Source organism: Chlamydotis macqueenii, chromosome 12 (assembly GCF_036417535.1).
Source record: "Chlamydotis macqueenii isolate bChlMac1 chromosome 12, bChlMac1.mat, whole genome shotgun sequence".
Classification (NCBI taxonomy): domain Eukaryota; kingdom Metazoa; phylum Chordata; class Aves; order Otidiformes; family Otididae; genus Chlamydotis; species Chlamydotis macqueenii.
This window is the reverse complement of record NC_141567.1, coordinates 8585730-8600389: the sequence shown is the minus strand read 5'-3', so window position 1 is coordinate 8600389 and position 14660 is coordinate 8585730. Positions and strand designations below refer to the sequence as shown.

The 14660-nt window shown below is 44.2% G+C and overlaps 1 protein-coding gene across 1 annotated transcript in view; it reads right to left on the bottom strand.

The window, feature by feature from the left end:
• ABHD2 (abhydrolase domain containing 2, acylglycerol lipase) overlaps window positions 1–2647 on the bottom strand; it is a 31626-nt gene extending 28979 nt beyond the window's left edge. The window contains exon 1 of the mRNA XM_086757179.1: window positions 2452–2647. Within this exon, the coding sequence (XP_086613305.1) occupies window positions 2452–2645 (194 nt within the window). The 5' untranslated portion in view covers window positions 2646–2647. The remainder of the gene's footprint in view (window positions 1–2451) is intronic.
• Window positions 2648–14660: the final 12013 nt, after the last annotated feature.

Sequence of the window (14660 nt, the reverse complement as noted above, 5' to 3'; positions counted from 1 at the left end):
CATCTGCCACCACTGGCTTACCGAATGACAATACAGTTACAATTTATTCAGTAAGTCCACAGGTGAGGATGGTGCCATGATGGGGAAATCAAATCAAAAAAAAAATACTTCAAAAAACCACTTTTGAACAGCTGCACAGATAAAATAACTTTGCTTATTTCTGCTTTCTCTGTGCCACCCTGTTTTTTTCCAGCAATGCCCTCACACCCCTTCCTCCCTTAAGCATAAGGGATCTGAAAGCCAGTTCACAGCTGTACAGAAGAACTGGTTTTATAACAGATCTTACAACAAACCCGGTACTGATATAACAGGAGGGACTGCTGGGCTACTTATTTTGCTTTCATTGTAGAATTTGAAAAGAGCTGCTTAATCAGCTTTCCTAACACTGAATAATTAGCAAGTAATCAAAGCTTTGCAAGATTTTTCAGTGGAGTATGGCACAAACTGTTTTCACATAGTTTGTAGGACTAATTAGGAAAAAGCTATTTCATGCATAATTGCAGGAATTCAAATATATTTGTTCCTCTTAGTCTCCATGTGACTTTCATGCCTGAAGATAGGATTTCTTTGATTTTTTTTTTTTTTAATTCTGTATCAAAAAAAGTTGGTGATAACATCAACAGAACAGGGGGAAAGAAAAAAAAAATCACATATAGATCATCTTAGGGACTTGTCTTTCCTGTAAGCCCTTTCAACTCCCAACAGCAATCATATTCTTGTCTCCCCTAACATAGGTGCACAGGTAACAAGACTGAACAACTACTTATTCACACATTTTGTTCTAGCTTGTCTCAGCTGAGTGTTTCCTGGGGTCATGCAAGCCTTTCAGGCAATGTTCTGCTCAAGAACCACATATTGGAAATCACTGCTACAGTTCTCAGAGAAGTCGGCAAGCCTGAGCTCCGAGCTGATCCAGGGAAAGCAAACAAGCAGAGACTGCACACTATTAACACAATACCAGGGTTCTGCAAGAAGCTCTCACTCCTGCGATTAACACACAGCAGATGTATTACAATTTTTAGACACGTTCTGTATTTTTACTCCTTTGGGAATGCTTTGTTCTCCAACCGAGCGGAAGTCAGAAACATGCCTCTAATACAGTAGTGCTAGGAGCTTGTGCTACAAGAACAGAGCTGAAATAGGAGTAAAGCAGACGGAGTTATCTTACAATCTGTTTCCAAAGATTAGCCTGATACTAATATGCCTTCAGGACTGGTAATCAGCACAGCTTCATGCTGCTTCTTTCAGTGACATGTCACCATGGAGTGCCAACACTGAGATGACAAGTGTCTAAGATACACTAAGGAGGTTCTAGCTACTTGGTATTTTTAAAGGAAGCAACTGCTTTGCAGTTAAGGCACTATCCATAGTTAGGAATCCAATTTCAATGCTCAGCTTCAACACACACTTATGTTACTACCAAACTCAGAGTGCATCGGGAAACCCTCTTAGGGCTCCAATTTAAAACAGATAATGCTTTGTTGCCTCTAAGGGTTTACAGATCCGATGGCCTAAGATCTCACAACTTACGTAATCAAGGCATCTAACATAGCACTGCTAAAAGCCTCTCATCTCCCCTAGAATGACTATCATTAAGTCAGCTTGACTTTTGAGATCCAAAAGGAAGGTTCATGCAGCTGCACTCAGCACTTACTAGATAATTGATGTATTTAGGGTTTCTAAATAGGACTTGCAAGTTTTTGAAGTGATTGCAGAAGAGAAATACTGTAATCCAAGTCCTTCTCCCTCCAAAGCCTCATGAAACTGTAGTAAGTGCTTCATTTTATTGGCAAAGGTGAGGGCAGCTGCACTGATTCTGGAAGTCCTCGAATGGAAGGGCAAGGATCTGCTTTCTCAAATACACAGTTGACAAGGTCAATTTGAAAGTGGACTCAACAGGCTTAGAGCTGGCCCGTATGTCATTACTTTATTAAACTACTTAAGATGATGTCCTCTACATCATCGTAGAGTCTTCACGAGTCTTCAATCAACTTAAGGCACTTCAAAACTAATAACCATCCCTGTGTTCATAAGTGCATAGACACACTACAAAAATGTTTCCTTCCTGTGAGCCCCAGACTTCTTCCCTAATAGAAATGAGATTATACAAACAGGAGCAAGTGCTGACTGTATCCATCCCTCCCCATTTCCCCAGCCAGGGGGCTATGTAGTGTTAGTATAGTATGATCTCAGCATATAACTACTATACAAAGGGGCAGGGATGACTTTTTCCATACATCCATGGAGAGCCCTGCACAACAAGGCTTGGTCCTAAACCCAGGGACCCGAGACACTAACAATAATAAAATGCTCCACTTGGAACGTGCTTGAGAATACAGTGACATTCATTTGCACTCAGGGTTAAGAAACATGCTAGGTAGAAGAATGGTTAAGTGCAGCTTTTCTCCCTACAACACAGGTCAACATGGGAAAAAAAAATGTACTACTTACTCTTTGGTCAAAAGCGGGCAGGATTTGAGTAGAAAGCGGGCCAAAGCAGAGTCCTGGTAAATGAGTTCAGGAGGGGCAGTTGGGCTTTTTAAATTCAAGCAGCGAACAATAACATAAAGAACAGCAGCAACTGCAGCTAGCTTCACCCCATCAAACACTGCCGGCAGCTCAGGGGTTTCCAGCATTGCACTCATGTTGAGCCTGGAGATAAAAACCAATATGAAAGCTTTTTGCAATATACTGTTGGATATGAAGATCAGTTGCCACGTTAAATAGAAGACTGTGCTAACCAACTCAATTTGTCAGTTAACACTGCCACAAAAATCCTAGCATACCAAGTCAGACTAGCAACTTTTACATTTATTTTGTACTGCTCTAAAAAACCTGATCACCACAAGAAATACAAGCTGGATGATCAGCTGGAATCGAGATTTATTCCTAATCAGTGCTGCACTAGAATTGCAATAGCATCTCAGGTGTCAAACCCTACAGCCTGCAGACAGTCTATACTTTCAACATCCTGGCCAAGACTATCCATCTCAAATAGAACCTGAGCAAAAAGCCAGGCTATAAAAACACATCAGCAGCTTTGGATGTGTGTTTCTGCCCAGATGTACAAGCCAGGCTTAAAAATAAGAACTTGAAAGAACTACTGTGTTAGCTTCCCAGCTTGAATTTTGAAGCTTCGTGAGAATACTAGTACTAACTCCTGCACATATGTAAGATGGTCACTTTATATAACAGTGAGGTTAGCATTTCTTTTAATTCACTGTAGATCTGCAGCTGAAGGAGGACTAGATGAATATCTAGTCTTTCAAGGGCTTCAGAGTAAAGGAAGTGGGGCAGGGGAGATAACTGAAAACCCCACAATATAACACTATCCTTCCAGCTTAAAACCAAATTTCTAAACTGATTCAGCTTCTTTTGAACATACCGTTCAAACAGCTGGCTGCAGTTATTACAGGGACATTTCATCCATACTGAAGGTGCAGGTTTTTCCCTGAATCTTTCCTCAGCCACATGGGTAACCCAAGTAAGACAGCAACTAAAAGTCAAGTCTTACCGTCAAATTGCCAGTCCTCAGTAGACTTGTCACCGTCTGGATCCACGTACTACCCCAGTTACTCTGTGAGGAGAGAAAAGCAAATTGATTATTACTGATAAGGCTGTATCTCTCAGCTGGAAGGGAGGAAAACAAATTTATACAGAGGTCCCATTGCAGACATTGCAATTGATTTGTGTATTCAGTCATAATCACTTCAACTCTGATCCATCTGCATCAAACCTCTTGCCTATAGATAAACTCCAGACTAGATCAGTTGCCTACAACACATTAATTAATCTGCAGTATGCAAATACATCTTCATAAGTAGAGATAGATAGAAAGCAATAATGAAAATCGGTGCAACTTCAGAGGAAGGCCAAGCTACGAACTTCCAGAAGAGCACATAGGCAGCTTCGCAGGACAGTGACATTGTCCCCACTTACAAGAACTACCCAAATCCCTTCATATTTAAAAGACTAGAAGTAACACGCTACTGTTTTTCTCAACTTTGTGCAATATCTACACTGTTACTGAAGTGCGAAGCCAGTCTGAAAGAACTTTCCTGCTAGTTTTACTCAGGCTAAGCAAGGCAGCTCACTCCTACAGATGGAAGCTTGTAAACAGTCTCTGCTTGTTCCCACACTTGCTTTTTTGAGAAGTTACAACACATCACACTTCAGTAACACCGTGAGAGCCACCAGGAGCCTCAGATACAGCACCTGATTAACACTAATACACACGCACCAAGGCTTGTTACAAGAACTTGATGATGTCCATAAAAGAGGGATAGCTTGCAGCCTGTAACTGTAAAAATGTAAGCGATATTTACAATTAGAACTGGATTCCCTAGAGGCACAGCAAACCAATGGAGAAATTGGAGCTTCCAGTAAAAAGCTCTAGAACCATCTGCTCTCTACCACAGCTGCTGCTTCCATCTCAGAAAATACACCAGCAACACAGGCCATACCAAAGCCTTACTCTTCCTTCCTAGCAGGAAGACAAAGCCCCAAAAGTACTTTTTGTACTCAATGCAGCTACACCAAAATTCCTTGGAAGAAAACAAGTCTGACATCAGCTACTGATTAACAGCATACTGGGAAGCTACAAGCTTCTGCCACCATAACCATCCGCAGTGCAGGAGAACAGAGGGTGAGGAAAGCGGAGACATTAATACTGGACAACACTGAAGCTTTTATTTTCCAGTTCTGAGCTTCACAGTAGAAAGAAGAGAAGTGTGGGCTACAAAAAGCTATTTATTCTTCTAATCAGAAGATTACATTGGCATTGTGTGTGTCAATGAAGAGTTCAAGTACAATGTTCAGCTGTAGTACATTATCTCACTGTCAGACTTTCACCAACACTATCGCCAACTCCATAGGAAACAAGAGGCAAACTACAGCAATGGTTTCTCCAGGGCAGGTACAATCAGCAGAAGAGAGGATTGAGTTCCTGAACAACTGCTAACTCAAGGACAACTATGTGCTTGAGCAAGTCTTTCCCAGCTAAAATTCCCTGAAGATCTGTTGGCATCTTCCCTTGTTTTATTTAGAAAATTAGCAGATACTGATACAGAAGTTACCCAAACCCTTCCTGCCACCTGGATTTTAAGCTAGTTTGCTGTTTACAGCTTTCACGGCATTGGTGAATTAGTTAAAAATAAAACTGGGCATGATTAGTCATTAGCATTTTTTGCTAGTGACTCAGTATAACTGATTCAACTAAGCTGTACATCCCTGAGAATCTTCTCTCCCACATAATCTTCAGATTACAAACATACCACATCTTTTTGATACTTCTATACCCATTTTTTTTTGCCTGTCACTACCTTAAAAAAAAAAAGCATACTAGCTTGGAATTACTTTCAGAAGAGACAGCTGTTGGTAGCCTGGATTACACTTTGACACTTGTGAACAATATTTTTCCCTTTTAGACAGTGTAAATACACATTCACTGAACATACACACCTCAAGCATGTGTTAAAGGTTCATGTATTTGTCAGGACCTTTACCTGAGCTCAGATCAGTCTGTGTACAGCTAACACAGAGATGGCACTGCTGTTGCAGTCGCACAGCTGTCTGCAGTAATTAAGCAACAGATGTAGTCCAAGATGACTAGATTGGTAAACTCCATGTCCTATGGATCCAGCTGTGGCACTTCAGGTGCTTCCTTGAGAGTCTGGCATTTCTGAAGAACTAAACAGACTTGTCTCAGCCAGGGCAGATTTGCAGGGTCTGAGCCAGAGCACGCTGCTCTAAAATTTTAAGGGTTTAGCTTACTGAAATGGATTTGAGAGCTCTGCCTCTAATCACATAAGACAAATGCCTCCCTATTTACAAGCAGCGATGAGGTCACCTTGCTCCTGTTTTGTTAAACCCTTTTTGCATTGACCCAACAAACTTGTCTGTTTATGAAAAGGGACAGATAACCACAGTGTTGAGCCAGTCAAATTTTAATCTAGAATCTCCTCTAAATAGGTCAGCATTAATATAATCAGACAAACATTTAGCCTTTTCTGTATACAGAACACCAGACTCACTTTTGGCAGGCTAGACAAAATTAGCAAGAGTATTATCACTGGAGGCAATCAAGCCTGCCTTTTCATCCATCACAAGGTTTGAGATCCACATTGAAGAACACAAAGTTGAAGCTCTTGTGGCCAAGGATGATATTTTGAACCATCTTAAGTGTACAACTCTCTTTTAAAAAAAATCCCTTCTAGGCATGACAGCCTCAAAGACTGACAGTCTTTCATCTGTAGAGGTATAATGAGAAAAACCCCGTGTCTCCCCTTTCCAGACAGGAATGGAAACAAGTACCTCAAAAGCCAGTGGTCAAATTCCTTATGTATTCTTTCAAAGACACTGGATTTTGGGAAAGCCATCATCAACATACATACTTGCACAGTAAGTGAAGTCACAACTGACAAGTCTGAGACCTGTACATGTTTCTGTTCCAGGTTTCCTAGGGAGAGGAGACAGGGACAGAAGTCACTTCACCCTGTGACTCAGCACAGCACACACAGGATTTGGTAACTACCAAGCATTACAGCTCCTCCACCCATGCTAAACCTGAGTCTGACTCTGTGTACTGGAAAGCCAACATCAAAAAAGCAAAGATTAATATTAAAGGAAGTCACTCCCATAGGGTCCTCCCCTCAGGCCTTTTAACAAGGAACTAAAAACAGACTCATTTCATTAGAGATGCTTTGGGCTAAAGTGAAGATGCAGCTGTATGGCACTGCCCACAGACAGAGGAAAGGCAGCCTCTTTAAAATGGGCTAGCAAGATATTTTATGATCCATTACATTCACTGAAGAATCTTGAAGGAATCCTGTTTCCAGGAATGGCAGTTTGATAGAAAAGCCTCCTAGCTGCCCTCCCACCAGTCAGCGTTCTGGCTCACTAGTGCTTTCAGAACTCAGCTGGACACCAAAACAATGGAGCGTGCCTGGCCAACACTGAAAGCCTTTAAAACTCCCCTTTCCTATCCTTTCACAGCTTCTACCACGTAGCGTAACGCCCTCTCTTCCCCACTAAGATTCAGAAGAGCCTAAAGAGGCTGCTTCTAGACAGATCAAGCAGACAGACTTCATTAACTAACTTATCAGACACTTCTTGGACGGGTTTCATTTGTGTGTAGTGCTTGCCTGGGGAACAAAACTGTGAAAGTACATCTGCTAGACAAGAGGAGAGCAAAACACACTGCTTTAAAGAGTTGTGTCTAGGCAGATTCAGATCAGAACTAAGGGGCTTTTTTTACCCCTCTTTTTTGAAATAGGGAGAAGGAAGGCTGTTTTACTGAAGTTAGTTCCTTAGGGAATGTTTCCAGGTAATTAATCATCTTCAGTATCAGCCGAAGCTAATACCTCCCACAAGACACACCGCAAAACCAGAAGTCACCAGTCTGTCACTACCAGGTAAGACATTTAGAACCACCTTATGGAGAAGGGAATTTTATTAAGGAAAAGGTGAAAAGTCAGAGGACTACAAAGATTTTTAAACACAGCTAAGTTTTGTGCCAGCATATTATCTCACTCCAGGAAGTCTACAGAAGTGTGACACCACTGAGCTTTCAATGGCTTAAATGCAGAGGAACACGGTCAGAGACCATCCAGGTGGAAACATACACAGGGAACATATACACCTGGGAGAGACTCTGAAGCAACGTGTCTTGATGGGAAAGGCTGCCAGACTAAGTTTTTGTAAAGCACTGGAGTACAGTCTCAGGTCACACAAGCTACATGAGTACAGGAGTCTGTGCGAGAGGAATAATGAAAAAACCTCAAGCTTTATTGAGCAGTCCCATATCCAGCACTTCTTGTATAGAAGATGCTTTTTTTTTTCCCTCCATAAAAATGAAAAGTCTTAGGCCTAAATTGTTCCTTTAAGGACTCCAAAAAAATTACACAAACGCTTTAGGGCCACACCGGTACTACACGTCATTGGTTTAGGCACACAAAGCAAGGTATCCCACTGCTTATTATGACACTGACATCTAACCAGCTTACCCCATGCAGAACCTCCTACCATCTTCAGTGGTAGCTCAGAAGACAGTGCGTCAAAAGCAAATGCTGAGATCATCTTGATGTATCACTCAGTACTCTGGCCATTTAAAACAGACAATTAAGTCTCAGACCTCAAAGCACAGAGGGTATAATTAAGAACTAGCTGAGCACTTCAAGCACTTAAGCTTATTCTCAGGAGATGTGGCCATGAGAGACAAAGTGCAGTCGTCACCAGGAGTCTGGCAAAGCCCACCACAGTTTTGTTGTCAAACACCTGACAGATTTTATCTCTAAATAAAGAGAGCACATTGACATGTCCCATCACAAGGATGCTTAAAAGAACATTATTTGGACAGCACATAGAAGTCCTTGGTGCAACTCCCTCCACCTTGTGCCACAGTCAGCACCCAGGCCAGGATTTGGCTGACTGGCAAGTATATAAAACAGCAGGTACTGTTTACACCGTGTTCCAACCAGAGTTTCTTGGCTGGTGACTTCACTGGCATTTGACATTTTAATCAGATACAATACTTGGCTCATATTCTAAATTTAGAGGTACTGTGAGGTTACAGGGACAAAGTTCATAGCACAAGACACTATCAGCACAGCCAGAAAGACAGGTGCCTTTAACTGGAGCTTTTTTCCTTTTTTGACTTTGAGAAGCAGAGCAGAAGCCAAGCACCTAAGCAAGCTGCCTTGGCATGCCCTCTTATGAAAACACCTGAAACAATTCTATAGCCAACAGGGCCAAAGAGTCTTTAGGTCTTTCACTTCCCCAAGAAGGCTAATTTATAGTCAAAAGAGCCTTGAATTCCACTTCCTTCCAACTACAGGAATTGCTTTTGTTTCTTCACAATATTATTTTAACTTATGAAAACTGTTCTACTGCATGACAGACAGCTTTTGTACATTATCTAAGAAGACTGCTACGTAGACTCCCTGCACATCACCTTATTTGGTTCCTGCTTGTCACAGATGGATTGAAAACCACTGCATTAGTCTTTATTGCTCACACTTGATGTACAAGATTGAAATAAGACACAACAAGGCTCTGATGACTCCACATAAACCAAATTAATTGCATCTTATCTTAAAAGAAAGGCTTATGTTATTTAAGCAAACATAATTAATTGATTACTGCAGAGACATAGGACTTTGTCACATCCTAACCGCTGCCTTATGGAACTAGAGGGCAGAGCTTCAGCTCCTCGTAGAAGAGGTTAAGCTTACTTTGGGGTACTGAGGGAGAAGAAATACCGGCTAGCACCTTTCCACAGTCTTACAGCATTAGCAGGTGTCACTTATCTACCACATAACCCTGTGTCAGCAGGCAGAATGAAGCTCAAGGGAAGAAGTGGAACAAACACATTGCAGAGAACCTGAGAATCCATGCTCAGCAGTTGAGGGAACACTACTAGCATCAAGCCACAGACAGCCAACTGAGCTAACACAACAGCATTACAGACTAAACACCCCTGGAGCCTGCTCTGTTCCTTCACTGTATTTTGAACCACAGCATCATACTGTTAATGCCTCGTGTACCCTTAGACTTCAACCCCTCCGTCCCCACACAGTCAAAAAGCTCAGACGTATGTATCAGAGGAGCAGCTCAAAGTCCAAGCACATCACAGCTGTTTGCTCAGCTACAGGATACACAGCTGAGTAAGCGGGGAGCACACGCCACACCAGCCTAGCTGTGCAGCAGGGAAATACTAAACCACAAGACAAGACAGCTAACAACTTTGATATTAAAGACTGGTCCGGTTCATGTAGTCAGAAAATACCTGTATCTGACCATGATCAAAAACTGAGGTGCCACTTCACTCTGAAGTCTTCAAACATCTTGCTTATTTTGTTTTTTCCCCTGACGAGCAGCTCTGCTCCACAGTGGTACAGAAGATTTGCAGAGTCATTCTCTGAGAGTCTGCCCATGAAAGACAGAAGGCTCATGCTTGAGAAGTTTAATTCACATCACTACATTAAAAATGAAGCAACAACACTTTAGCACAAAAGGAATCAAATACAAAGAGACAGATCCTGTCCCACACACAGCTACCACTAGTGCAGAATACTCCTGTTTAAGCAGCATTCTGATAAAACAGAGGTTTTGGAGCACTACAGCAGTCCCCAGCAACTCAAAGTTTGAAGAGCTACACTCCTGCTGAGTCTGAGTGGGAGGTTAGGGATGCCGTAGGCACAGATCTAAGGATGATCACTGTAAATGACTGTTCATCTGCTTATTTCACTTACTCCAATCCTTCAAATTCACATATGTCCAACCAACACTTCAGAGAACTGGGTGTTCCATTTAAAGGAGAGCCAGGCTTGAACACCCTCAGCACAATCCTTCTGGAGCCTGCATCTCTATGTAAAAGCATCTTTGAAGATATAAGTTTAGAAGGAGGACAAACTGTTGAACAGTGAACTCCTCACTAGTAGCCAGTCACTTCTCCTAGCTGACCTTTTCCACGAGGACTACACATTACACTGTTTGAGTACTCAATGCCCTGAACAGGGCTGTAGCTCCATTATCAGCAACTAGTACATCAGAAGTTTCAGAAGGCTTTGGTGTTTGCAGGAGCTCAGTCAATATTAGTAGAGGAAGTTGTTATTGCCATTTATTTCAGTTAGACTGAACCTATGATGATGAGAAACTCAAGTATTTCTCAACAGTAGAGTAAGCAACCGCAGCTCTTGGTCCGTCCAGAGACACAGATTAAAATCTTCTGTACATTGCAAAGTGCAACACTTCCTTCCACTGCCATTATGTCTAACGGAGCACAGGCACAAAGACATTTCAAGCACCTGATAGTACAGAACTGCTTTGCAAAGTATTTTGAATTACTGCTGCCTGATGCTGGCAGGGTAAGGCTAGCAGTCAGAGACAATCTTTATTATCAAGTCAACTGATACAGCTGGAGAAAAGACAAGCCCTTGGGCACAACAAGCCTTCCTAGAGCTAAAAAAGGTTACGATAGCTTCCTGACTAGGTTAGCGTCATTGCCACCCACGTATGTTGGGCAAGGGGGAGTTTGCTTCTCCATAGGAAGGACAGACTGCCCTTGCACACTGAAGTTCAATCAACTGTACTGAGCTCAGTGAGCTGAGTTTGATCAGATCTTTTAAACTCCATATAAGCTTAATCTTCACAAGCTATTTAGGCTGAAGAAAGGTAAATATTTGCACACAAGTTCAGCTGATCTACAGCATGCATTAAAAATAGCAATTCAGAGCTATAACATAACATAAAAGATCTTCCAAAAGAAAGTCAAGCGTAGATGAAGACTCCAATGTACTAGCAGAACTACAACGATTTAGGTTTTTGCCAAAAAGTCCAAACCACCAGTTTCAGGCTGGTGTCTGCACCTTTCAAGAGGAATTACAAGCACCAAACAACCCAGCACACAAACCCTTTCTAGAGACTTTGCTAAATCCTGTTCTGCGTTAAATTAATACAAATTCTATCACTGCCAGAGCTGGCAGCATGAAAGTAAGGATGAAGCAGCAGGAGGTAGAGAGCAAGAAAGGGGAGTAAGAGGTCAATGTGAATCCAGCAGCACCCAGGACATTTTTATTATTGAGTGAGGTTAAACTACAGCTTCAGAAGGTTTGAATCAGTGTTCTAAAGCCACCATTTTCTACAGTACATCAAATTACATCTAAAAGTGCAGTTGGAACTTAGTAGATTTGTATAACCTCTCCATATGCCTGTGTCAAGGACAAATTATATTATTCTGCCAGCTTTCCTTCCTAATGCCACATCCCAGAACAGTGACTATTTCAGTGTGCTAATCTCCGGGTTTTCACACACCAATTTTAATAACGCAGCTTTATGAAACACTAAGAGGCTAAGCTGCTAGATCAAAAAAAAAAAAAAAAAAAAAAAAGCTTTTACAAGAAGAGTAAAACAAATTAATTTTTAGGTTTAAGTTCTTCAGAAACAGTTTTGCAAGACAATGTGGAGGCTGGGGACGAAACATCTTTTCGCTGAACTACGACACACCCCTAGAAAAGACAGAGTCCGGCAGAATCCTAGGTCACCCTCATTCTCTACCCAGCTAATTCCCTCAGTCACATAGAGGGCCTTCCATGCAAAAGCTGAAATACAACTACTTTTAAGAATAACACAGGAGAATACAACCACCCAAATATTAGCTCTTAGTTATTTTTTAGTATCCCTCCTGTTCTTACTCTTGACTTTGAGACTGAAATAAATGACGGCTAGAATAACAAGAAAGGCTGCACATCCTTTGTTAAACCCTTTTTGTATTGACCCCATACACTTGTCTGTTCACGAAAAAAAGGACAGATAACCACAGTGCTGAGCCCATCACAGAAGGGACGAGAGAATTTATTCCAACTTCTCTTGTGATATGAGAACTAAGCAAGCATCTAGGAGAGAAGGTGACATAGACAAACCAAGAAAAGATAATAACAGAACAACCAAAGAGTTGTTGTCAATAACAAAACTCCCTGCACATTATCAAAGTCTGAAAACGATATACCCCGAAGGAAGACGGCTGAACCATATCTTCTACGAACAACGTATCAGTGAGGACTAGAACATGCCAACCTAAGCAATATTACAAACATGGCTGAGCATGATAATCATTAATAAACAAGGCATGCAAGATGAACACACTGTACCAGTTAGCTGATTAATAAGTCCACAAACATTTGTTACAGAAGGAGGCACCAGTGCTGCGGAAGCTGAACAGCAATCTGTAAGAGCAGACAGGAATCTTTAGTACTTACCACACCAGTGACAACTGTACCTCAACAATAAGAGGAAGCTGTTATGTATGAATTCTCCAAAGGGATCTGCATGAGAATGCAACTACAGAATGCAGTCCCTCCGGCTATAACTGTGGGAAGAAAGCAGTTGCTAACATACCTCTTTAAAAAAAGTTAGTGTCAGGTGAGGGATTTCACCAGCTGTAATACATCAACTGTCATATGTCCACCTACCCATCCTGTGTTGGAGTAAATCACAAGTTATACATGAAGTTGCAGAACAGAGCAGACAGAGTCCTGTTACACAGGCTAACAAGCAGGTGTACTCCACACATCAATGAAAGGAAGTCTAAAGTCACTGCAAAAATGCTAGTAGCAGTGTCAGGACCTAGGAGTGTGAGTAACAAAGGAGAAGAGCCTCATTCAGTGGGAGCAGTGTGACCTGATGGACATGAGCCAGAACTCACCCGGCTCTAACTCACCCGGCTCTCATCCCCTCAGGACCTCTGTGCTCAGCTCCCAAGCACCGTCGATTGCTGCCCACCCCGACCCCCACTCCCTGCGAGCTCAGCCTGCTCGCACCACCACTCTTCTCGCCCCGCACAACCTCACCCCTCCCCAAAGCGGCGGGGAAGGGCCACCACCGCACGGACCCTCCAACCTCGGCAAGAACCGAAAGGAGAAGGGACCGGGAGGGGACGGGACCGCAGAGCTCCTCAGCCAGGCCAGGCCAAACCCCACCGCAGGGCTGCCTCCACCTCCACCCCGGGAAACACACGCACAAGGCAAGGCAGAGAACAAACAGAAAGAAGGCGGCCGGGCGGGCACGGGGAGCCTGAGGCCGGACGAGAGCAGCACCGCTAACCGCCCTGCGCCTGACAGACCCAGCCGCGAGACAGCGGAACCCGCGGAACCCCCGCGCCCCATCACGTCCCGCACCGGGGGGAGCCAGACCCACCCACCGCCCCTTCAAGCCGGCGGGGAGGGGGGGGCTCGGGAAGCGCCGCCGCCTCACCTGCAGGCCCGGCCACCGACAGCTCCCGCCGCCGTCTGCACCAGCCCCGCTGTGCGCGGCCCCTCAGCAACCGCCCTCGCCCTCCCATTGGCCGCGGCGCAGCGCCGCTACCGCGCAAGCCCGCGAGTAGATTGGCCGCAAGGAACGCCGAGGGTGGGAGCGTGCTGCGGCCGGGATGCGCGGGTGCCATTGGCTGGTGGAGAAGCGGCAGGGCGGGATGCTGCGGTTCAATTGGCTTAGGAACGTCTCAGTCAGGCGCAGGGCGGTGATTGGCGTCCGCGGGCGGGGCGAGGCGGGGTTGCCGGCGGCTGTGGGGAGCCGTGGCTGCAGCCGCCATGACAGAGCGGGGCAGGGCAGGGCCGGGGTGGACTGCGGGAGGAGCGGTGACGGCAGGGTGAGGCATCGGTCTCGCCGCTGGCAGCTTCCTGCTGCCGGAGCCAACACCCCTGCCGCGGGGAGGCGGCGGCCTGGGGAGCGGCTCCGGCTGAGATGCACGTTCACCCCTCAGTGATACGGAGCTTGGTGGCCCTGAGGGCCAAAGACCTCTCCAGCGTGGCACAAGCCGCTGATAATCCATCTGAGCGTGCCCCGGTGCTGAGTGCTGGTCACGTAATAGTACGTTGCAATAAAAAAATCAATTAGGAACAATATCTGAGAGCCTTAAAAATGGTATGTGTGCCTTCCTAGAATCAGAATGGTTAGGGTTGGAAGGGACTTTCAAAAGGCATCCAGTCCAACGCCTGCAAGGAGCAGGGACATCTCCAACCAGATCAGGTTGCTCAGAGCCCCGTCCAACCTGGCCTTGGATGTTTCCAGGGATGGGGCATCCACCGCCTCTCTGGGCAACCTGGGACAGTGCCTCACCACCCTCAGTGTAAAAACTTTTTTTCCTTATATCCAGTCTGAATTTA